Raw genomic sequence first — 25,424 nt, 5'->3', positions numbered from 1 at the left:
TTCGTTACAAAAGTAAATTTATTATGACCTCACTTTTATAGCTCTTTTGTTTTTTAATTCCTCGTAACAATTTATAAATAACTCCTGGTCGTGGTTGCCACAGCTGGGGTCGAGTCTGGTGTTTGGGAAGGTACAAAAGAAGGAGATTCTGGGAAGTTTGGTGGGACTAGAGCACCATGGCCTGGGGGTTCCCGAGGAGCAGCGGAGCCAGGCGCAGGAGCGCCCGCACCGGCACGTGCAGCCTCCGCAGCTTCAGCAGCAGCTCCGAGAAGTTCCTGCTCCCTAAAAACATCCAAAGCAAAGGAAGAAGGTGTAAAAATGAGGGAAGATTTGCTCAAAATTAGAGGGAGAAGCTCCAGGGAGCTCTGGAGGCGTCATCCCATGGATCTGTTTGCCGTGCGCTGGTCAGAAAGTGAAGTTTTGTACGAGATCCCAAATCTGGGATCCCAAATGCCAGGAAGAAGAGGAACACCGAGAAGAGAGGTGTGTAACAGGCAACTGGAATCTTCCCAGCCCAGACAGAGGAAATCTGTGGCTGGCACAGGATTCCTGGGACAGGCCCCAGATCCCTCATGGATGTGGTGACATTCCCACCCTCAGCCTAAGCAAGGAACAGCTCCCCAAATGAAGGTCGAGCTGCCTTTCTTTTCCCTCAGAAATCTCAGGACTGGTGTATTCCCAGGCTCCTGGAGGGCAAGGAAAAGCTGCCCAGTGAAAGGATGCAGGATTTCCCCAAATCCCAATCCCAGACTCACCTTCCAAGCCTCCAGCTGCCAGCTGCCCCGGCGTGGGCACGGAGTGGTAAATCAGGAAGCACGCCAGCATGCTCAGCTGGGATTCCTCCGGAGCCTGCCCGCTCAGGTAGGAATGCAGGGAAACATCCCCTCCGGCTGCAAGGCATAAGGAATATCCTTGGTGACATTTGGGAAGGAGGATTTGCACAGGTAAATCCCACTGGAAGTCTCCATTCCCCGCAGAAGGTGGGCTGGGAGGTTGCTCTCCAACCTCCTTCCTTCTGCCATGGCCACCCTGCTGTGGTCACCGCTCACTTTTGCTCCCAGAAAATTCTCCCTGTGCAAGATGAGGAAGGAATTTTCACCTTCCCTGCTAAAGACCTCCCACCATTTCAGGCAAACAATTCTCCAGGGAATGTTCCACACCAGACTGAAAACTACTTGGTTTGTGCCAATGCCTTCCCTTCCCTCATCAGTTTTCCATAATTTTGAGGCAAAAATCAACCTGGATCATCAAGATGAGAACCAGGTGAGCAACAGGGGATGGAATGAGATGGGCTTTAAGGTCCCTTCCAAAACCATTCCAGGATTCCAACAGTGGATTGGACTGAAATTCCTCCCTACCCTGAAGCCACTGATCCAAGGTGTTATCTATGGTGCACTTCATCACTGGCAGGAATTCCGAGTTCATGAAGAGCCCTCGGGTTGGATTCCTGCTCATCCTCTCCTGGTGGCTCCGGGAGCTGAAGAATTCCAGCACCAGCTTGATCTGCCACAGCTCAAAGGTCTCGGACATCTCCCGCCTTTCCAGCCTCCTCACGGCCTGGCAGCGGGGAGAGCAGGAATTGGAGCAGGAATGAAACATGGAGGAAGTGACTCCTCAAGCCCTGCCCTCCCTCCTCTGAAAAAGCACATGGAATGGCCACTCTTTGCTCCCCAAGAAGTGGGAAAAAGTGTTGCTTCCAACAGGAACAGGAGTCTCCTACCTGATCGATGGCGATGTACGTGGGCAGCATCTCCGGATTCTCCTGGGTCACGCACTCGTAAAGGATGGAGGAGAAAAGATCCAGGATTTCCTGTTTCTGAGGAAAGACAGGTGTCAGGCACAATTTATTCCAGCTTCCTGCCTCCATTAAAGGTAATCCATGCAGTGGCTTCACAGGAATTTGGGATAACTAATGCTACCACTCGACTTCTTCCTTGGGATCATTACACTGGGTTTTACATCCTCCCTTAACAAATTTTTGAAGAAATAATAAGTAATAAATAATAAATAATGAAACACCTTCCATGACTTCTCCTAAATGGTTCAGGGCTCTCTGGATTTGTTAAACACATTCCTCAAGGAATGGGACAAAAAATCCCAATATCAAAGCAACAGGAACCAGAGGATCATCCTTGTGTTACCCAGCATCCTGCTGGATATTCCCTGTTCCCGCTGCCTGCAGGGCTGAATTCTGCTCTGGGGTTTAACACAGGTTTTCCTTACTTTTTATCCATGGTATAACTGTTGGTCCATGCCAACACTTCCTACCTGGCCCATGTTCACAGTCGGTTTGCAAAAATAATCGGCGAAGGAAAAGAGAGCAGGATCAGAAGTGAAAGCGGAAATTGCTTCCGGCTGGAAAAAAAGGGATTAAAACATATTCCTAAAATGAACTTACTGGGTTTGAGCACAAAGATAAAAACAAGTGATTTCCAAAGTGCCCAGAACATGAGGGAGAAGACTGGAACCCACGCCAAAGGTTGGAATCCATGATCTACAGCTTGGACTCCATGATCTCCAAGTTGGATTTAAAGATCTAAAGGTTGGACTCAATCCAAAGGTTGGACTCCACGATCCCAAAGTTGGATTCAATCGTCTAAAAGTTGAATTCAATGATCTAAAAGTTGGATTCGATGATCTCAAGGCTGGATTCCATAATCCAAAGGTTGGATTCAATGACCTAAAACTTGGAATCAATGATCTAAAGGTTTGACTCGATCTCAAGGCTGGACTCCATGACCCTGGAGGGCTTTTCCAACCTAAATGGTTCCATGAGCAAGCACTTCACGGGCAGGACGTGTCCAACACCTGTGTCTGCCCACAGCAGATGCACCTACACACGGCTGTCCCATGCAAGCCACCAGAATTCCCTCCCTCAGCAGCATTCCCAGCAGGAAGCCATCCCGGGATCGCTACCTTGAATGCCCGCGCTTCGGAGTTGCGGTGGGTGACGGTCTGTGCCAGGAGGCTGCGCCAGCCCATGGGATCCTCCTTGTAGGAGAGCTGCCCAGCTCGGAGCTTCACGTACAGGATGCCACCCTTGGAAAGGATCGACCTGGAATGGCACGACAGGGCCCATTTACGGAACGGGTTCAAACAGAGGAAATTCAGGTTGGATATTGGGGAGAAATCCTTCCCTGTGAGGGTGGGGAGACCCTGACACAGGTTGCCCAGAGAAGCTGTGGCTGCCTCTGGATCCCTGGAAGTGTCCAAGGCCAGGTTGGATGGGGCTTGGAGCAACCTGGGACAGTGGAAGGTGTCCCTGCCCATGGCAGGGGGTGGAATGGGATGATCCTTAAATCCCTTCCAACCCGAAGCATGCTGTGCTAATGGACTGTGCTTAATTTAATCCTTCCAGTTGACAAGAGGGTGATGGATCAATGACTGGACTCATTATCTTGGAGGTCTTTTCCAGCCTAAATGATTCTGGGATTGATCAATGGCAATTAAATGACCAAAAAGCACCACACTGCTGAGCAAAGACGCAGCTGGTTCCTCCCCCCCTCTTAACTGGGGAGTGCAAAGATGAGAACGATCCCTCCCCCCCACCCCCCAGATCCTGTGTTCCGGTAAAATCTCTTGTTCCCACAGCTGCCCCCCACGTTTCGAGTGTGTCACGAGGGCGGGCGGCACTTTGTGACACAGGGTGACACGAGAAAGCGAGCATTTCACAGGGCAGTAACAGTCCCCAACAGTCTGGGAAACGTGACATCACCACCACTCAAAACCAAACCAAAACCATGAGTTGTAGCTGCTCTCTGGTGCCTCTATCCCGCTGCCAATCTCTGTGGGTTTTACTATCCGGTTTTCCCCGGACCCTGTTTTGTTGCATGAATTATTCACCTCAATGGGTGAAACCCAACTCTGCAGTTTCTTTCCTCCCCCCTAAAGTGCTGTCAGATGCACAACAGTGACTTGATGAAACCCAGGTTTCTTTCTGAGCTGTGGGAGGGTTTAAAAAAACCCATGAAATACGATTACTACGAGGTCATGATTCAGTTGAGCATTAAAAAAACACTTACTGGAGATGAGTCGTTCCCTTGCTTAAATCTATTAATAATTCCCAGTACCGTGGGCCCTTCACTCTGATCTGTCAATAGAAACATTTTTATTACTAAATATAACCAGAATCATTGAATTAAGAGGTTTCCACTGTTTTGTTCTGGGCTGTTTTATAGTGTTTCCCACCCAGAAAATTCAGGAGGAGGTGTGTGTGTCTCACAGTGAAATTTCTCAACAACGTTGTCCAGAGTCAGGCTAAAGACTCAAAAATCATCAAATCTCAGCTCTTGAGATCTGGGACCCAAAATCCAGGTGATTTTCCATTAAAACAGAGATTTCCTTTACCTGCTTCAGCAGGTGGAGCTCTGGGAGAAGCGTGGGTGCCATCAGCTCCTCGGTGGCCTCCCCGTACCACTGCGTGCCCTGCAAAATGCCACGGGAGCCACGGGTTAGGAAAGCTCATTTCCATGGGAAAAGGAAGGAGAAGGGCACCTCGTGGGGAACAACTGCTCTGGCAGCAGGCAGGGGGTTCTGTTCCCAGCTAAACACAGGACTCATGTCAAGAAACATGGATTTCCCAAGCTGTATTTCCCATGGATGGATGGAGGATCAACACCTAACGGTAGGCAAGGGTGACAAGGGAAAGTTTGGGAAGCAAGCTGTAATGGGAACACGGAGAACTCTGTGCCAGAACCACAGAGCCACACCTCTTCCCCCTAGAAATCCCAACAACTCTTTCCTGAGCATCCTCCTTCTCATGTATAAAATAAATCCCACAGAAAGGACTCTTCCCTGAAGGACACCTGATGGAAGCACCAAGGAGAAATGCCAAGTTGCTCATCTCAGAATTAGGAGAAGGCTTGGAAAACACAAATGGCCACCTCTGTGCTTTTGGAAGTTCTTTTGAGAGGGAGGAGGACTTGGAAGGGAGCCAGGACACCTGGCTCAGCTGACTCTCCCTGTCCTCCCTTCTGCTCTCCAGGTGCCACCAAGGTTGAGCCCAGCCCTTCACTTATTCGTGCAGAATTCACCTCGGCCCCACCACAACTTGAAACCAAACCCAAGACTGGAGGCCACCCCAACGAAAACTGGGATAAATCCGAGTGTTTGGTCATCCCACAGCGCCTCAGGGCCTCCCAGCCACGTTACCTTGTAGGTGACCTCGATGAGGGCGTAGCAGGGGGTGTTGGAATCCACGTCCACGGGAGTGAGGAGCCTCGGCTCGGCCGCCAGCACGTACAGGTGACGCAGAGCCTGCAGGTGGTAGCTGGGGTGGGAACCAGGGGCTCAGCACGGGCTGGGAATGATCCCAGACACCCAGCTCCCCACCCAAATACAGCTCATGTAGCCATGGTATTGATTAGTTAACAGAGCAGGGCTTAATGGAGCAGAGCCAAAAGTGATTAAGGGTCACAAATGGACAGATCTTCCATGAAAATCTTTCCAGCTGAGCAAACCGGAGCAGCCACATCACAGGAGCACAGCAGAGCTGGTGTTTCCTCACTGACCCTACCATCAGAGATCCCTACCACTGGCACTTATTTCTTGTTTCCCACGCTGTTTTTAATGGAGAACCTCCAAAAACTGATTTTTGGTAAAAATCCATCATCAGTCTTTTGTAAGCAGATGGTTCAGCTGAAGGAAATGGGATCCCCATGAAAGCCTTACCGATTGTCCGTGCTGTGAACAGGGAAGTGAGGGTACAGAGCACAGAGGAGAGCAGCAATGGACGAATTGGAAGTGCTCAGGGAGTATCTGTAGGAAAAAAGCAACATTATCCTTCAGTTTTCCTTCTAAATAATACAGGAGGCCAAAATATTTTGGTGGGATGAGGAATTTCCAAAAGAGTACAAAGACAACAAGACCTTCTTTTCCAACAGGAGACACCTTTATGCATCCATGTGGTATTAAAAAAAGGGGAAATGGAGGAAATCAGGGCTGAGATCTGCCTTTGGAAAGGGCCAGTTACCTTCCTCCTCCCAAGAAGAGGAGCCCCAAAGCCATGTGGTGAGCCAGGTGGAAGCCATAGTTCATCTCTCCCCCGGTCTTCTTGTGCATGAATCGGCAAAGCTGGAGCACTTTGAGGTTCCCAGAGCCAGCCATGACCATGGCCAGGGCCAGGAGCAGGACACTCAGGCACGTTTCCAGGTTATAGTGACCTGTCTTCAAGCACAACAGAGAGGTTCCATCACAATTTCATGGCCAACAGCACATTCCAGGCAGCATGATCCACCACTTTCTACCTTGGAGCTTGAATTCCCCGGAAGGAGGGAGAATCAGCAAAGTCCTACAAATGATTCCCAGCCCTGTCACATCCTATAAATCATGTGTAATCTAGGAAATTAGAAGGGCTGGGTCTCTTCCCATTGAGGTTTTGCTGAGGGTCACGCAAAGCCATCTTTTTGCTGGAAGAAAACTTGGAAAAACTTACTATGGACGCTGTCGGAGCTGACAAACACTTCAGGAAATCCGTGGCATATTTGTACTGGAAAGAAAAGATGGATATGGATATGGATCCAAAAGTTAAGTGACAGCTCCCTGGGAATTGAAGGGAATAAAACAACTCCCCTCTTACCAGGCACTGAAATGCTGCCAGGTTTTCCGACCCGGCAAAGCGAAATCCCAGGGATAAACACGCTCCGGCGATGATGTAGACGTGAGCTTGCCTAAGGAACAACATAAACAGGAAATGACTAAATGTTCCTCTTCTCCTCATCTGAATACATAGCACAAACTCCTTTATCCTTTAAAAACAAAAGGGAAGACTCATCCTTTATAGAAGGATATCCCATGTAACAAAACTCTCCTTTACGGGACAGTGAAATTCCCTAGGAAGAGATTTTTGGGATGTTACTCACGCCAGCGTTTCCAAGCTGAGGTCTTCAGAGGAAGGCAGCTCTGTTGCATGAAGAGAGATAATGTTCTCTCTTATGATCTACAAAAAGCAGGAAAGGAAAATGAATCCAAGGAAAACTGATGATTAATTGAAACTCTGGCCATCAAGAGTTCGTAAGTGATACCAGACAGGTCTAAGACCATCAGCATCCTGGAGTTCTCATAGGTATTGAGCTCATTTGGCCTTAAAAATTCCATACAGTATCTTGGAATATCACTGATCTCGCTATTGGGAAATTATTCCTGGTGCTCAACACCTGGCAACGCAGGGAAAATAAATCCCTTCCTTTCCCTGACATCATTTTGTGTCTGGAACAATCCCACCCCTCCTCAATCCTCTCCTTTCCAGTCCCCGGTGCTCCTAAAATCCAGGGATCCCATGGAACAGTCACCCTTGTCAGGTTACTGCTCATTTCCTCGTGCTCCTCACGTGACTACAGAAATACCCACACGGAGAACAATCCAGGCAGGTGTAAAATTGGGAAGCAAACACACCACACCATAAACAAACACCTACTTGAGGCACGTTGCTGTTGACCCACTTGGAATTGGGCAGGATGTCATCCCACAAAATCAGGCATCGAGCCAAGGTCTGGAACAAGGGAGAAAACTGAACTGTGAGGAAGAAAATTTATCTATGGAATTGGGAAAAGCTGTAAAAATGCACATAAATGTGTCTTCCAACTATTTCTCCATAAATTCTATCTCTGTGACAGGAAGGTGACATACCACAAGGAGAAACTGTTGGAAGGGGTGAGTTTGGCTGGGAAGCAAAGGATTCTGGATGATGGGCATGTTGGGCTGGAATTCCAAAACATCATGTAAATAGACTGAGGAATGAACCCGAGGAAAATCTTACCCTCAGCAACAGGAATTCTGGCTTGACAAAGTCCAGCAAATACATAGTATCTGGTGCTTTGAGCCAGTCAGCAATGGATCTGCAGGGAAAGGCAAAGGAAAAGGGTTTTCCAGGTCACATTCCAGCAATTCCAAACCTCAGCAGAGCCATCACCAGGGCAGTTGAACCCTGCAGGAATTCCCAGGTCAATACCTGTTGTTGGTCTTCAGGTAGATCATGGCAAGTGCAAGGGTGGCACCTGGACATGTCACATCCACGTTGATGGTGTCTCCTTCCTGGGAAAACACAGGGAACACCTCCCACAGGTTCACTTGGAAGGGAAGCTGTCTCCAAAGTCATGGAGACACCTCCCAGGCTTCCAACTTAAATGAGCCAGAGCTGGCACCACGCACGCACCTTGATTTGGTAACTGGGAGATTTGTGCTTCTCCCTGTGCATTCCTGCCTGGAATCTCCTGTGTCCCCCCACCATGTACTGGTAGAGCTGCTCGGGAACGTTGAGGTCCGACATCCCAATCAGGTTACTGCCATGCTAAGGAACAGAAGGAAGGAAAAGCATGGAAGTGCCTTCCTCTAGGAGAAAAACCCACAGGCAGCTGGGAGCCAAGGATGGACCAGCTCTTGGAATGTCATCCCAATGGATAATGAGCCTCCTAATTGCGACTGACTTACCCCAAGGCACACCATTCCCAAGGCCAGTCCTGATGCCAGGGAATAGGACTCTCTGTCCGTGCAGTATTCCATTTCTGGGCCGGGGGGACGCCCTGGAGAAACCAAAGCAGCAAAATTCACCTTTGGAAATTCCAGCTTATTGATTAGTTCTAATGAAAGGAGAAAAAAATATCCCTCCCTCCTTAGGGAAGTCCTCAGTGGAACTGGCAGTTCATCCATCCACTCCCAAATGGCAACTCCCTCCTGAATGTTATGGTTGGAGTTCAGAGCCAGGGTGAAAATGCCAAGTTTAACTGAGAATACTTTAAGATCCTGAACCACCCCAAATGCTGTTGCTAAAAAAGGATTGCACATATCCAATTTCCAGAAACACAACAATTCCAAGCCTTAGCATTTATCCCATTCCCTGTTTAACAGACCACACAGTCTCCAAGTAAAATTCCATACAAACAGGAATAAAAGCTGTTATAAATTAATTCAGAATGAGAGCACAAGTGAGATCATAAATCTGCTCTTAAGGCCTAGTGGTTAAAAACCCTCAGAATTCCAAAAAGGGGAATTCAGGACACCAAAGTTCCAGGTGGAAGAAGTGGGGACAGCAATAATGCTGCTACGTTGCTTCTCCTAAATCCAGGGATTTTCCTTTTTAGGCTGCACAAGCTCCCAGGAGGGACCACGAGGTTTGGAAAATGAGAGGACAACGTTGTGCTGGGAGGCACCAGTGTTACGACTCCCTAATGTTACGACTCCCAAATCCCCGGAGCACACGGCAACCATCCCAGCCCTCACCCCGTTCTTCCAGCGTCGGCACCCACCTATCTCAGCCAGCAGCACCTCGGCAGTGTGCCTGTGGGCAGTGCCCTGGTAGACCAGGCCTATCCCGACCACGGCAGCCACCTGGACGTTGTGGGGGACATCCAGCTCGGTGGAGGTGGGCGGCAGCAGGGCAGGGATGTGGATGCTCAGCAGGCGGGTGATGGCCATGTCCATGGTGCCCAGCTTGGCAGCGGAGACGCCGAGCAGGAGCCCGATACTCGTCATCTCGTGGCCCTGGACAAGGGGACGAGGAGCAGTGAGGCACATCCAGGACTGGGAAAAAGCCCTGTCCCAGTGCTCCAGTCGCCTATGCCAACGAGCCGTGTGCAGGGTGGAAGGATCTGGTGGTAAAACTGCTGGAATCTTTGAGCGGAAATGAAGTCTCCTCATTTCGCGGAATTCCAGAATAGTTAGGGTTGAAAGGGACCTCTGGAGATCATCCAGTCCATCCCCACTGCTCACTCAGAGCAGGTGACACAGGAATGTGTCCATGTGGGTTTGGAATTTCTCCAGAGACTCCATGCCCTCCCTGGGCAGCTGTTCCAATGCTCCACCACTTCCATGGAAAGAAGTCCTTCCTCACATTGAGGAAGGATCCTTCCAACCCAAACCATGCACCACCCAAACCACAACAAAGCAACTCAGACATTCTCCCACACCACGAAACTTCCATTCCAATGGTTCAAAGAAACCTTTTGGTTTTTTATTCCTTGTTTTGCTTAAAGAATCCAACCCCACCGGGATCTGGCTCTTGGATGCGCCAGAAGGCCTCACCTTTGTTAGGTAGTCGTGGATGTTGAGGGTGGCCAGCTTGGTGAGGTGCCCGTTGAGGCCCAGCGCCATGAGGAACCCCGCGTATTCATTGGCCAGCTCGGCGATTTTTGGCTTGTTGTAGACGATCCAGGCGGAGTCGATCTGGGAAGCGGGAGCGATCTTCAGGCCGGCGGCCACCCCGTTGTGGAAGCTGGCCCAGCAGGCCATGTTGGGGGGGACGTCGATGTTCCCACTGTTCAGATCCACGGTGGTGTTCCTGGGAGGAGCACGGCCTGCCATGGGAGAGGGGATAACAGCAGTTGGGAAAAGCCAAGCTCTTTATCCAGTGCCAAGTGAGGGAACAGCCCCGACCCAAGAGTCTTCAGGAATGGCAGGACAGCCGTTTGTGGGATCTCCATCCTGTATGGCCCCAGCACTGGCCAGTTTAGGCCATTTTTCCACTTGTCTCTCCTTCTGCACCTGATAAAAGGTCTCGGTGTTTGATAACACCGGCCCTGACCATTCCAGAAGGATCTCCCACCATTTCAGGTGGCACGTTGAAAACCCAAAGGACCTGCTTCCTCACAAAACCCACACTTGAGCCGTGAAATTCTTGGTGGAGAAGATGCTACAAAAATTACAGCAAGTTCAGGAAAAAATGGGATAACAACTGGAAGAAAGTCCATCCTGCTCTGGGATGGACTGGGGAGGAACCCCTGACCAACGCACCAGTGAGGTTCAGCTTAGGGATGGGCAGCTGCTCCGTTGGCACCGGATGGTAGGAGAACAGGGTGAACATCCCTCGTCCAACTGGGAGAGCCATGGTTCGCTGGCACAGCTGCAGCAACCTGGTGGGGAGGTGAATTCAAAACCACACGGAAAGTTTTCCCAAATATAAACAATCTACAGATAAACAGGCACTGGACGGAACAATTTTTCCCTGATTGTGACTCTTCCCTTCTCCTTTTGAACCAAATCTTTGGTCCTTACAAGGTTCACCTCCAAGATACCTTTCAGCTGTCAGAACCTGGCACTATTTTCCCCTTAAAGCTGGGTCGATAAATCCATTCCACGGACGCTTCCCGGCCGTGTCGGAAGCGAGGTGAGAGGAGAAAGCCAAGCAAAGGTGGTTGCCCTGTGGGATCCTGCTATGAGTGGTGATAACACCGAGTACAGAGTTGATAAGGTGCTTCCAAGAATGCCGACCACAGTTCTCTACAATTTAGTCTGGAAACACTTTCTAGACTCGTTAGATTACTCAGCTCCCTAGGTCGGACTCAGAGCATTTCGCATGCTAATGGTGTTCTCAATTCTTTTTTTTTCATCTGGCTTTTAAAGAGGAGATTTTTAAAAGTGAATAAAGAACGAGGATGGAGACAATCAAGGCCACTGGGCACAGGAGGTTTGAAAGGAGACAAGGATGGGACAGTAAATGTGCTTTCTGTGCAATTCCAAGGTCCCCTGACTGAAGACCAGCCTATCACAAAGGGTTCTCCAGCTTTAGGCAGGGGATGGATGATTTAGTCTCTACAGAGTAGGTCCTGCTTATAATTTACATTTTTTGGGCAGAAAAAAAGAGTTACAAAGTCCCTTCAATCCCAATGGACCTCAGTGTGCTCTTTGGGGTTCACACTAAGTGTCCTTCCCAAGAGCCACCAACTCCAACACAGCAGAGCTTCGATATCCACGGAGCTCCAAAGACTTGGATTATGATTTTTTTAAAAATTAGATTCTGAGCGACCAAAACAATTCCCACGACCTTTCAGCTGAATGCAGTACTGGGAAACAAACAGAGCTGGAAATGGACAGAGTTCCAAGGCCACACTGGATGGGGCTTGGAGCACCTTGGGCTAGTGGAAGGTGTCCACGGCCATGGCAGAGGTTGGAATGAGATGGGCTTTAAGGTCCTACCAACCCAACTCAACTCAACCCAACCCAACCCATCCCAACTCAACCCATTCCATGCTTCCATGATTCCTTACCTGTTTTCCTTCTCCTCGATGTACTCGTGGTCACTGGCTTCTGGCATCTGCACCACGTTGACCCGGACGGGCCGGGCGCTCTGGAGGAGCCTCCGCACCTCCTGCACCCTCAGGTCCTCGCTCCAGATCAGGGACATCACCTCCTCGTTCATGTCGTTCATGCCATCCTCGTCCTCCTCCGACTCGGCTGTCGACGGAATATCTGAGGACAGCACTGTGCCCACGGACTGCATGGGAAAGGGAGAAGGCAATTCCAGGGGGAAAAGCTGTCAGGAAGTAGCAGCATCACATCCTGAACTCCCAGCACAGAAGGGATGGACACACTGATGGGAGTGTCACAACATTCCCATGCTCCTTACAGGAATTTACAGGCCTGGAGGATTTCCAGGCATGGAAATCAAGTACTTTTGCACATCCAAATAGGATAAATAACCAAAGACAAGAGGAGATGACACCTCAGATACATTGAGGAGGTGATGTGTGACGCAGTTCTTGTCTTTTCAAAACCCTCCCTTGTTTCGGAGCAGTCATAGGAAAGGGTGTTCCTTTCCCTGCCTACTCCATCAGCCCAGTTTGTGATTATTCCAGTTTGTGATTAGCCCAGTTTGTGACCAGCCCACCCAGAGCTGCTGTTCTGCAGATTCTGCTCCAAACCCTGCGTTATTTTTCAAAGTGTCCATATTTTCACACATCAGTTTGGATTCCCTCCACAACCACCTCGGAAAAGCAAGTTACTCATTAAAACAGCCTGCACAGCAGAAAATCCCAAAATTCCTCACTATCAGACAACTTGGGGTTCACCACAGCACCAGAGTGGTTTTGGAACTTCCACACATGACCAGAAAAGCACCAAACCTTAAGAGCGCTCTTGGAAAACCCTTTTTCCATGCAAGATTTATGAAATGCCCTCCTAAAACTCTGCTCTCCTGTTTATCCACAACACACCAGTGATCAGAGGGCCCAAAGGGAACAGATCTTCTTGTGGTTCTCTGGGAACACGTGGCCCAGGAAGGCGAGTAAATGAAGAGCTGATGAATGAAACCAAATTTCTTCTGGTAAATCCACGCTCAATCTCAACATGCAACTGCACCACCCAGAGCAGCAGCGTCCGTTCTGAAACAGGAAACTCCACCCTGCCCTCCTGAGAAATGACAAACAATTTGGGGTTTGAAGCTCACTTTGGCCTTTTAAGGTCACATTGATTCGAGGCATTGTTATAAAGTCAGTGATAAAATCAATTTTATCATCATTTTTGACGATTCGTGAGGGTTTCGGTTGGGCACAGCTTCCACCAGCAGCAAACAAAAAGGATTTTTCATGTGGTGGCACGTGGGGTTTGACCTGGAGTTAATTAACCTTTCTGCTAAATTAATTACAGTTTTGGTATGCAGTTAGTCATAAAGCCTTTGTTATAGAAAAGTGGAATAATTTTAATATCCCTCCAAAGTTGAGACAGGAAAAAAACCAAGATGTACTTGAGACTCCAAATCCCAATCCCTGACTTTGGAAAAGGCTACAGTCTTCTGCCATGAAGGGGTTTTATGGCAGCCTTAAGAAGATTTTTGGCTTCCAACAAAGGACACTTCAGTGAGACGCAATTCCTTGAGATGCTGGTGACTGCCACCATCAGAAGGAAATGTTGGAAGAGGAAAAACAACACACTTGTTTTTAAATCATTTTACCCCAGGATATAAATAATTAAGACTCTTTTTTGGGAAAAAAAAAAAAAAAAAAGGCAAGTATGGCAAGTGTATTTCCAAATCCAGCTCTTCCAGAGGAAAGGGAGATGCCAGCCATTCCAACACAAGGAGCCACTGGCAAATATCCACTTCCTTTCCTTCTGCCATGGTTTGCTGGCAGAGCCTCTGGAGAAAGTACCAATGGATGGGAGGAGGAGGAATCCAACAGCTCTGGAGGCAAAACTTCTGCCTAAATTTAAAAATTTGATTTCTCTTGAGTTTTCCCACCTATCCATGATCATCCATCCCTGCTGCATGTTAGTTTTCATACCCAAACCCTCGTGCGTGTAAACTCTCCATTTTGTCGCCCTCAATTTGGGAATTAAGCCGGAAATCCCCGAGCCGGGTGCTCTGCCTAAACTCTGGGATTGGGAAATCCCTTTGTGGCCATACTCACGGATTTCCCCTTCTGCAGGCTCCCTTCCCAGGCCTGTTTGGACAAATCCTGGCGGCCGATGAGGAGGCAAACGGCTTCGGGCCAGTCCGAGGCTGGCTGCTCCCGGCACTGGTAGATGGCGTCTCGGATGGGAAGGGCCACGCCAAAGGGAAGAGATTCCAGATCCCTCAAGGTGAAACCTTAAAATTAAGGAGGGAAAAAAAACCCCAAAAAGTGTTAACAGTGCGAGACAAGGAGTGCTTCCTGTTATCCAAGCACAAGGTTATTTGGGAACGTTGTTGTTCCGCTCTTACCAACACTGGTCATCCAAAGGACCAGTTTTTCAGCCAGGCTGGAAACAGAAGTGCTGGATTTGAAACTGCACCTGGAAAATTAAGGAGAAGCCAATAAAAGCTCATCCAGAAGTCAGCAGAAAGTCACAAATTCAATAAAGCAACACCAAAAGCCTCCATACCGATTGTCATCCTGGTCCATCTGCTGCTTCCGTTGGCCTAGGAAAGACAAGGCTGTGTTAATTCCATGTTTTCCAAGCTCGAGGCACTCCCAGGATGGAGTCAAAACATCCTTACCTGATGTGATCTTGTACAAATAATGGGAGGCTTCGTTCAGCACGGCGCTCTCGTCCCCAAGGATATAAAGAGCCACGCTCTGGGGAGGAGAGACACCAAAAAAAGTCATTTTGTGCCTGATATTCCTTTCCTTCCCAGAAAAGCAGGCAGGAAATAACCGGAATACAAGCTCAGCAACGGGGGGGGTTTACTGTGAATAAAAGGACACCGAAACAACTGACCAACAACAAACTTGTAGACTTTACATTTTGGGGGGAAAAATTCCACCCTGCAACAATGAACTGAATTTTCACTAATTTCTCCAGAGGTAAAAAGGTAAGTCTCTTCTCAATGCAAAAACATGTTCCCAGTTATCCTTCCTGTGCTCCTCACATTCCATTTCCCCTGCAGGGCACACACGTTGTTTATAGACACCCTTCTCCACTTGGTTTCCTCCACATCTTGGATGCTCTGTGAAGGTTCCAAAAGAAAAGCTGTTTGGTCCAGCCAGAAAAATCCAAGGAATGAGTCACCCTATTTTGATAATTCTGGGAAAAATCCCATCCAAGTAAAATGATTTTGTGGGTTTTATGAAGATCTTTCAGCTCTGAGCTCTGCAGGCAGAGGGAGAAGGAAAACAGAGCCTCTTCTGCCAGTTTTTCTCCTCAGACACCACAGGCTCAACACCTCTGCTCCCAGCTGGAAGGGGTTTTCCATCAATGAGTGAGGAAGTGATGCTGTCCAGGGAATACCATCAGTGCTTCCAGCCACTCACAGGACTCAATATTGATAGTGGTGGGGTATGCTCAAGGAGAAACTGGGGAATTCTCACTCCCAAAATACAGATATCTCCAGGTTCCGTTCTTATTTTGCACAAGCCACAGACAAACACAGAAGCAGTGAAGCTGCTCAGCTCCAATACCTCCTTCCCACCTGGGAAATCCACCCAGTAGATTCCACCCTCTGTTATTTCACCTTCCTTTAGGGATGTTTCGCTTCCAGGACATTCAGCAGCTGGAGCAAACCCTGCCCACAGGGCAGCGAGGACAGAACAAGGCACGGCCCCTGTATTCCCCATCCCCCAGTACTCACCAGTACCACCAGCTTGCTCCTTTCACAGATCCCTGGTAAGTAGGGATAAGGCTGCACTCCCTCTCCCTTCAGGCAGGAACTCAGCCACTGGAAGATACTTGGAGGCTCAGCAGAAAAGAAGGTGGGACGGAGCATGAAACCTGTTTGGACTTAACATGAACAGCAAAGACCATGAGTTCAGGGAAAAGGCACAAGAATTCCTCACCATTCCCAAAGAAAACCCTCCAGTACTTCCTTTGACAACAAAAATTCCAGCATTTCCCCCCAAAATGTTCCAGGTCCCTCCTGTCAGATGGGATTTTGTGACAGGAATGAAAACTTGAGGCATCTATTTAAGGAAGGAAAACTATCTCAAAAGGAATAAGCAGGGATTAATCCTCCAGAAGGAGGGGAATGTTAAAAACAAAGGGAATATCCACAAATCACAGAATATCCAAAGATTTAAACTCACCCTGGTCGATTATGCAGGTCTGCCTGGAGGTTTTGACAAGAGCTGGGTAGTCCCTGTAGTAATAATCTATGTAAGCTTCCAGTTTTAAATCCCTGGAATGACAGAGAGGGGAGTCACAGACTGGGAAAAAACCATTCCAACTTCCTGGATGCCACCTCCGGGCAGTGGGTGCTACTGGGGAAGAATTTGGAGCCATAGAAAAAAATAGGGAAGGTTTTAAACATTCCTTTTCTTCAAATACAGGGCAAGCTGTCTCCAATTTGGGCAATCCCATCCAAAGGAATGATTTTCCAGTGGGAATACCTGGCCAGCTGAACCAGGAGAACCACGAGGGAGCGGAGCCCTTCTCCCATCAGACTGTTCAGTTTGAGCTCCTCGTAGATGAGGTGGAGAACAAAGAAAATGGCAGGAATGTGGGCGAAAAGGAGCGTGGAGGAATCCAAGCTGAGGCTCTGGGGAAAGTCATCCTTGGAAGCCGCAACTTCCAGAGGGTCCAGGCGCAGAGCTTTGGCAACGGGATGAGACTCGAAATTCCTGTGGTAGTCAGAGCTCAGGAGATATTCCCAGTCCTAGAGCAAAGAAACAGGGAAGAGAGGCAGAGGATCCATGGGGAACGTAACTTCCCAGAGAAGTAATTCCAAAGCACTGTTACAGAGGAATCTTTTTCCCTAAAAACCAATCCAAATGTAACTGTTGGATGGAAAATGTGCTGCACAAACCCTGCAAACCACAGGGATTCAATGATTAAGGTGCATCCTTCCCGTAAAAGAATCAAAGCCTTCATTCCTTAATCCATCCTAATTCTCTCTGGAAGTGGGAATCCTGACAAACGCCACACGGTGCAGCTTTGGAAAAGAAAACTTTTCTATCCCAAAGGTTTGTCAGGTGAAATTCCACACTCAAGAGGGTGTTTCCTCTGGTTTGCCTTAAAAAACCAATCCCAAACAGCTCCTCCTGCCTGTTATTTTTTAGGAAAAAGCCCATTTTTTTACCTCGTCTGACCCTGTTTCTGATGGCCTTGCCTTCTTTGGAGCAATGACTGGGGAGAGTGACCCTTCAAAATCGAGCTGCAAGAAATAAAAGAAAAAGAAATAAAAACAAAAGAAATAAATAGAAAAAGGAAATCAAATAAAAGCAGCTCAGGAGTGAAATTCCCCAGGTTTCCTGAGTGAATCACAACATCTAAATTCAAACCAAGTAGGACATGATGTGGCTTGAGGTGCTTCTAGATTGGCTGAAAAAACCCCAGAAATCCAAAATCCTCTTTAAGGAACAACAGTCTGGGTTGTGAGCTGTGTTTAAACTCAGAATCAATTTAATATGGATGAGTTGAACCAAATTCAATGCACCGGTGTCAGGTGTGAGCTGGACCCAAATCTTCATGATTTATTCTTATAATAAATGTCTCTCATGACAAACACAGAGCGAAACAGGCCTAAAAACTGGAAGTAAAGAACGAATTTGCTCACATTCCGTGTCCAGCAGAGCCTCTCGGTGTTGTAACCCATCATGTTCATGAGACAGGTGACAAATAAATTCCACTCTGAGTGGTAGCTGGGCCCTCCCGGGGCGTTGTAGGCATTGTACCACTTCACCAACATCTGCACAGCTGTTTCCTTGGGCAGGATGGCTTTGACCCCCTGCAGGCATCTTTTCACTGTTGGGAAAGAAGGGAATCATCCATCAGCTCTGCTCTCCTGGGATTTGCTCCATCAGCAGTTGAAGTCTCCACAGATTCCTCTCGTTGGACTGCGTTTAACTCTAAATAAAGCCACAAAACTCTGACAGCTCTTCCTTGAGTTGAGCACAAATCCTCTGATTTGGAAGAAAAATCAGGAAAAATATTCCTTTTTTTTGCTCATTACTGAAGCCACTCGTGTCTGAACTGGCATCGCAGCCCTTCCCCAAGCCAAGCAAGAGCCACCTAAAGCTTTGGAATCCTACCTAATTCCGAGGTGGCGATTTCGGGAATACTGATCCGAACCATGGTGTTATTGCTGAGCTCCTGGAAAATCCAACAAAAGTGAAGATAAATCAGGAAATGCATCAAGTGTGGCCAGACCCCTTTTCTATCAACTCAGAACTCCTTAGTGGATGAAGATATTTCCAAATCCTGGCTGTTTGCTGCACTAAGATGTGGAATTCAGGAGGCAGCTCTGTGAAACACTGGAAGTCTGGGAATTATCTTGAAATAATCTTTGTTACCAAAAGCATTGCCCCACACGATAGGGAAATACCTACTAAAGTTACTCTGTTGTGGACAGGATCCCTCAGAGCTTGGATGAAAGTCCCGAGCTGCTGGAAAGTGCAGTCCTCAACGTAGGGGGAGTCGTGGAGCTTGGAAGAATCCCTTAATTCCGGAACTGGTGACAAAATTACACTCTGAAATGTGGGGAAAAGGACTGGTTAGAGTTCAAATTGCACTGGAATTCAGGATTAAAGTGGATCTGAGCAAAGAACAGCTAAAATTGTTGGGTTTGAAGTACTAACAAGAATCTTGGAAACAACTGTCAATCCTTCCAATCCCCGCCTTGGAAGTTTTATGGCAAACATAAGTAAATAAACAGGGCAGCACCACAGAAATAGTCTTTAAACACAATTTATTATGGGGATTTACAGGACAAGAAGGAGAGATTCAACTCCAAAAGATACCTTGGAAGATAAAAAACCACCAATCACTCCAACAAAAGGAATATTTCCTTATTTCTTACCTCTTCCAGGGGCCCCAGGTGCTTGTTCAAAGGCTTGGATGGAGTACTGACGCTGTCCAAGGGAGTGCTTGGCCGAGGCATTTGGTTGGACATTGTCAGGGATGGAGCAGGAAGCCCGGGAATAAAAACCTTCCCCACCTTTTTGGTGGAAAAGGGAAACAAAAAGTTAAGCTTTTCTCTGAAAATAACCCCCCATTAAAGTATTTAATTATTCCATTAACGCCATGGATGCTTCAGAATCCCCTCTACAGCACTGCACATAAATTAGGGATGGAACAGGCGTTGCTTACCCGAACCACTCCGGAATAAAGCACCAGATTCCCACTGCCTTCCAGAACCAGCAAAGTGTCAATACCCTGGAACAACCAAGCAGCACATTTAGCTCCTTGTGTTTAACTCAGGAGGCACCAGCTGGGTGACAAGGACATTCCACAGGTAACAGTACCTCCACCGGAGCCGCGTCCTTTGCTGGAATACTGGTGACAGATCCAAAGATCAGCTGGGATTTATCGTTGCTCTCTTGGAATTTTACACACCTAGGGATTAAAGAGAACAACAGGAAACATAAAGGGCTTGTCCTGGGTGTTGTTACAGAAAGAAAACCCAAAATCCCAACAGGGCAGTGAATTTTTTTGGTGGGTTTCGTGGCTCCTTCCTCCTTCTCCCCGCTTTACCCAAACGTTTAATTTTCTAGTTAATTAAAACCTCTGATGTACTTCCTGCTGGGAATTCCTGGAGTGCTTCTCCTGGTTGACCTGTCCCCAGGGTGGGAATGCTCACCTCAGCTGGAGCTGGGATTCCACTAAAAAGCACAGGAATTTCTGTCCACAAAGGTCGGTGGAAATGAACACTTTGGATGCCTGGGAATTCTTCTCTCTGGAAAAGAGACACAAGGACCAGGTTAGAACCTGCTTTGCTTTGGAGACTTCATTAAACCATTCAGAAATCCTGGAATAACACACCAGGGAAAACTGCTCCAAGTGCCCAATTCTCTGGAAGGGAGCCAGGCACTTAAGGAGCATCATTTCCCTAAAAAATCAGGGTGTGCAAGCCCAGGAATCGACGCCAAGGTGGCTCCATTTGCAGAAAAACCACTCAAATAAGCTGGGATTTCACTTTATTTCCCACTTCCCACAATGGAAACTCCTTCCATCCCAGGAAAAGCGCCTGACCTCATGTTTGGGACTGTTTCTGTCCACAGGTGGTCGATGCAGAGCTCGGGAACGATCGGCTCTGTCTCCGGCACGAGGAAGGAGTCGTTGGAGGTGGAACTCGGGGAATGGGTAACGCTGGGTCTCCTCGGGGACTGGGCACTGCTGGAGAAGCTGAACCTCTGCACTCCAGAGAAGGAATGGACTCCCAGGGCTGGGGAATGGGAGCGGCTGCAGGCAGAGACAGGATATGGATGAGATCTTCAAACTCAGGGAAAGATCAGACATTGCTACAGCTGAAAAGTGCATCTCCAAAATCAGGGAGAATGCCAAGGAGCTCATCCGCTGACTTTAAAACCCAACCCAACCCACCCTAAACCAGGAACTAGCTCACTGCTGATTTCCTTTAGTTTTCCAGCACAGGAAAACAATTCTCCACTTATTTTCCAGGCATCTCTGTCCAAATCCAATAGAAGAGATTTCAAAAGGATTTCAGATGGTCCATTCCATCAAAAATCCCCCCCAACCTCTTCCCTCTAATTTCTTTAGAGAAGCCACCCCAAAACACTCCTGGCACTCAAACTTCCAGCAGACATTCCTTGATCCATGACAGAGCAGCCTCCTTGGCTCTGGCACAGGGATTATCTTCCTGTGCTGGTGGGATAACAGCATAGGAAGGGCATTCCAGGAGGAATTTCAGGTGCTGCTGCAACACAAGAGGCACCTGAGCCTTAGATGGAAAGACAGAGAGCAAAACGTGTCCACGGTATCCCAAAGCTCCCACCCTTTGGGATTTGCTGTGAGTGCCCACCTCAAAGCAGCCATGTTGGAGATGGTGGGAGAGCGGGATTGCAGGTTGGGAGAGGAGCCAGATCTGCTCTGGCTGTGGATGGACGAGTAGTTCTGGAAAGGGGAGCCCCCAGGGGAGTCTCCTTTGGAGAGGCTCCGGAGATGAGCGGTCAGGGAGCTGCTCGTGGCCACGTGCTGGGGGGTGCCCCCCTGCTCTGGGAATTTCAGCACCAGGCTCTGCTCCTAGGAGGAAAACCAACGGCATGTGGGCATGGACAGCCAGGGAGCGGCTTTTCCAGCAGCTTTTCCCAGCAGTTACGTGTTACAAATTCATGCTCAGCCTATGAGTTATTCCCACCAACCCTGCTCGCCCACTCCCACACAAACTGCTCCAAGGCTTTTCACAAAATCACAGGATTTGGTTGGAAAGGACCTTAAAGCCCAGCCAGTCCCACCCCCTGCCATGGGAACACCTTCCCCTATCCCAGGTTGCTCCAAGCCTTCTCCAACGTGGCCTGGAAAACTTCCCCAGGTATGGGGCAGCCACAGCTTCTCTGGGAGAACAGTGCCAGGGCCTCCCCACCCTCACTGTCAAAGCTTTCATGGCACTAAGTTACTTCCCGCTTTTCCTAAACTTTCTGGTCCAATGTACGGAATAACATGGTAATAACAGAATCCATCACCATCACATGATCTCCCTGCTCCAGCCAAATCCATGGAAAAAAACTACTTAAAAACCAAAAGAACCAGCCCCAACAGACATCTTATAAATGAAACAGATCCCGAATGCCGGGTGCTCCTAACACACGTAAGGGCACGGAAATGCACACGGCTGTTTTCCAGGGATTTTTATTCCCCAGGGCATGGGTACCTCTGGCTTGACTCTCCTCAGGGCCCAGACTGTGTGTAAGCTCTGCACAGTGTCATAGGTCATCACAATGGAAGGGTCAGCGCTGAGGAACACGATCCTCAGCGTGTGGTCAGCCACGTACTGCACCCGGGACGATCCAAACACACCTGGAAAACACGGATTCATTCCCGAGGATCAGCTCCAGAACAATACTAGGAGCATTTCCCATACTCTCTTCCTTCCACAGTCTGGGTTTCTCCCCTGAGCAGCTTCCCTGTTCGTGCAGTAGCTCTAACTGCATCCTTGGAAGTGATTCTTCCCAGATTTTTTGATGCAGGGAATGCTCCAGGGACACGTAGGGATTTGCTGCCACCCTGAGGACTCCCGTGACATCCAACCTACCTCCGGACTTCCAGACCAGAGGGGTGATCTCATCCAAGGGGTGCAGCATGCTGAACATTGTCGGCAAAGGCTCCCTAGGGAAAAGCCAGACAAGTCAGAGCCTGGAATGTGACAGCAGGGACATAGATTTCATCTCCAGAAGCTTGTTGGATTGACTGAGTAGACTGAACTTTTCAGGACCTCTGTTCCTAATCCCAGCTCTTCTGAGGACCAGAGAATCCCAAGGGAAAAAAACCCAAAAGAGTGGATTAAAGCTGCTTATCAGTGCATTGTCCAACTGCTTCCTTTGGGATCCACAGAGGGCTTCCACAGGGGCTGGGATCCTCACCCAGTAGGGGCTGGGATCCTCAGCCAAGAGAGAATGGGATTCCCAGCCAACAGGGAATGGGATCCTGCAGCTGAGAGAAAATGTCTCGATGACAATCCCTGAGTGACTCTCCCAGTTGTTCATCCCACCCTGGAACCAAATCCCAGGACAAACCTTAATGGAATCAGGCTGGTGACAGCCATTCTGTGGCTACTCCCAGACCTTATTCCCAAGCCCAGCACTCCCAAACAGTTCCTAACGCTCAGCTTTGAGTGTGCTCACTCAGAGTCACTGGGATGGGATACAAAGGCTGGAAGAATCACATCAATAAAATCCCAGACTGGTCTGGGTAGGAAGGGACCTTAAAATGATCCCATTCCACCCCCTGCCATGGGCAGGGACACTTCCACTATCCCAGGTTGCTCCAAGCCCCATCCAAGCTGTCCTGGAACACTTCCAGGGATGGGCAAACCACAACTTCCTCCTTTTCCACCCGATTTCACCTTTTCCTATCACAAACACACGGATCTTTCACCACTGCCCTCCAGCCCCTCCGCTCCCTATTAGATTATCCAACAGGAAACCACCCAAATCCCCCATCCCCTACCTGGGTGGGCTTGGAGGCACCTCGTGGGAAGAACTGCTGCGCTCAAATAACAACCCATATTTGGTTGGCCAGACATTTGCAACCTATGAAAAAATTAGGGATTTATAGGGGGGGAAAAAAACCAACCACGAGCTGTATTGATTACATTTGAGGGTTTTATAGGAAAATAAGATGTTCAGGCTTTTAATGGAGAGCTGGGGAATGTAAATGTGCACAAAAACATTCAATTTGTGGACAAAAAGCAAGGCAAGAGTTACCTGGAAAGGCAGAGCAGCAATGTAATCCTTCCCCTCCGTGCTGTGCACGTTGATGCAGGAATTCTGCAAAATGCAGATACATTTCTCCACTATTTCCTCACTCCCTGAAACTGGAAAGGGAAAGGAAGGAAAAGAACAATTATAAAGCGAAGCTTCTCTGTTTCACACATCCCTTATACACAAAAGGTAAATTCTGACATATCAAGTCTTGGTGAATGAGCTCCTGGTGAGTGTCCAGAGAAGGGAATGGAGCTGGGAAGGGGCTGGAAAACAAGGAATAGCTAAGGAAACTCAGCCTGGAGCAAAGGAGGCTCAGGGGGGACCTTGTGGCTCTGCAGGACTCCCTGACAGGAGGGGGCAGCCAGAGGGTGTTGGGCTCTGCTCCCAGGGAACAGGGACAGGAGGAGAGGACACAGCCCCGAGTAGCACCAGGGAATGCTCAGGCTGCATATCGGGAAAATCTCCTCCCCGAAAGGGTGTCCAGCCCCGACACAGGCACAGGGATATAAAAGCCATGTGAATGTGGCACTTGGGGATGTGGTTTTGTGGTGGCCTTGGCAACAGTTGGACTTGGTGGTCTCGGAGGACTTTTCCAACCTAAACAATTCCACGATTCCAAGCCAAGGGAGCTGAGCTCTGATCATTTGCCCAGCAGCACAGGAGGCAGGACACTCACCATCAGCTTTTTCTGATTTTTCCTGGGGGATAATGAAGTCACACCACAAGGCCTGAAACCCAACACAGCGTCATTAATTCACCGACAAGAGCTGATGCTCCCACACAACACCACCTTTCCGTGTTCTCCAAGCTAACCCCACCCCAAAACACTGTCTGGAAAAGGTCTGTGGATCCCCTCAGTGCCCCTTTCCCACATTTCTGTACCTGCAGGACGGGGCTGTCGACGGTGAACGCCTTGTACACGGAGGACGCTTGGCTTCTGCTGCCCTTGCTCCAGATGACCACGTTGCTGGCCACGTACAGCTCCTCGTCGTAGTCCACCTCTTCCCCAACATCACTGATGCCTTTCCTCAGCTGCCAGCTTTCCTGAAAAACAGGGGTTTCTTCAGGAGAAGCCACAAGACCCGCAGGTGTGATGAATTTGGCCTGTTACAAGGTGCCGGCCCAGAGCAGCTGTGGCTGCCCCTGGATCCCTGGCAGTGTCCAAGGCCAGGCTGGACCGGGCTTGGAGCACGCTGGGATAGTGGAAGGTGTCCCTGCCCATGGCAAGGACTGGAATGAGATGATCCATAAGATCCCTTCCAACTCAAAACATCCTAGCATTCCACGGTAAAGGACAATCATGATCCATTCAGATTTATTTTAACGGAAGCCAGGGAGGAAAGGGGAAGGGAGACCCTTTGTAGAGTTCTGAGATTCAGAGTGAACCCCCTTGCTCCCTAAACTCATTCTCAGAGAGGAGTTGGGATATGGCTGGATCCAGTCTTAGGCTCAATCTCCATCAGAACAGGGGGTGTTGGCCTGGAGAAGAGAAGGCTCCAGGGAGACCTTAGAGCCTGAAGGGGCTCCAGGAGAGCTGGAGAGGGACTTGGACACGAGTCTGGAGTGACAGGACAAGGAGGAATGGCTCCCCACTGCCAGAGGGCAGGGTTGGATGGGATATCGGGAAGGAATTCTTCCCTGTGAGGGTGGGGAGGCCCTGGCACAGGTTTCCCCGTTCCTGGAAGTCAAAGTCAGGCTGGAGAAGGCTTGGAGCAACCTGGTCTGGTGGAAGCTGTCCCAGCCGCCGGCGGCGGGCGGGAACCGGATGGGCTTTAAGTTGCCTTCCCTCCCAACCCCCCTGGATTCCCTCGGCTCAGGAAGTCTCGTACCCGGTGCCGGTCGTGGATGGTGACCTCTTGGAGGGAGCCCACGAGCCCTGCGGCGCCGTCGGAGGAGCAGAGCTCCGGCGCGGGCTGGAGCCGCCGCAGCTGCAGGCTCAGGGCGCTCGGGTGCCGCCGGCTCTGCTCGCGGCCCCGCGGCGCGAACTCCTGCAGGTCGCCGGCCGCAATCATCGTCGCCCTCTCGTCACAGTGGTCCGACATGGGGCCCCGATATCCACATTATTTCCGCGACGCTCCGGCGGCTCCCGCGGGCACCGGGACGCGCGGGGAGCGGCACCGGCGGCCCCTCACGCGGGCGCGGCCA

At 49.3% G+C, this 25,424-nt stretch overlaps 1 protein-coding gene across 1 annotated transcript; it reads right to left on the bottom strand.

The window, feature by feature from the left end:
• On the bottom strand, positions 1-25,424 carry ANAPC1 (anaphase promoting complex subunit 1). The gene is made up of 47 exons (XM_082276865.1): positions 25,109-25,424; positions 24,162-24,323; positions 23,956-24,007; positions 23,280-23,389; positions 23,023-23,105; positions 22,109-22,182; positions 21,728-21,873; positions 20,879-21,099; positions 20,089-20,298; positions 19,697-19,792; positions 19,362-19,452; positions 19,207-19,272; positions 18,917-19,054; positions 18,447-18,587; positions 18,150-18,210; positions 17,675-17,862; positions 17,198-17,272; positions 16,509-16,774; positions 16,206-16,297; positions 15,755-15,903; positions 14,684-14,762; positions 14,569-14,605; positions 14,408-14,478; positions 14,115-14,293; positions 11,979-12,205; positions 10,726-10,844; positions 10,018-10,289; positions 9,243-9,477; positions 8,428-8,519; positions 8,153-8,287; positions 7,949-8,031; positions 7,757-7,835; positions 7,415-7,489; positions 6,861-6,937; positions 6,578-6,668; positions 6,434-6,487; positions 5,972-6,165; positions 5,671-5,757; positions 5,152-5,269; positions 4,348-4,425; positions 4,023-4,090; positions 2,917-3,055; positions 2,269-2,355; positions 1,721-1,816; positions 1,359-1,557; positions 756-890; positions 1-282 (listed from the first exon to the last, which is right to left on the bottom strand). The coding sequence occupies exons 1-47, from the start codon at positions 25,319-25,321 to the stop codon at positions 167-169; spliced, it is 5,856 nt and encodes a 1,951-aa protein (XP_082132991.1). The 5' UTR covers positions 25,322-25,424; the 3' UTR covers positions 1-166.

Source organism: Coloeus monedula (genome assembly GCF_965178545.1).
Source record: "Coloeus monedula genome assembly, chromosome: 2".
NCBI lineage: Eukaryota > Metazoa > Chordata > Aves > Passeriformes > Corvidae > Coloeus > Coloeus monedula.
Note: the sequence above shows the minus strand (reverse complement) of the source record. Positions and strands in the feature narration are given on the sequence as shown.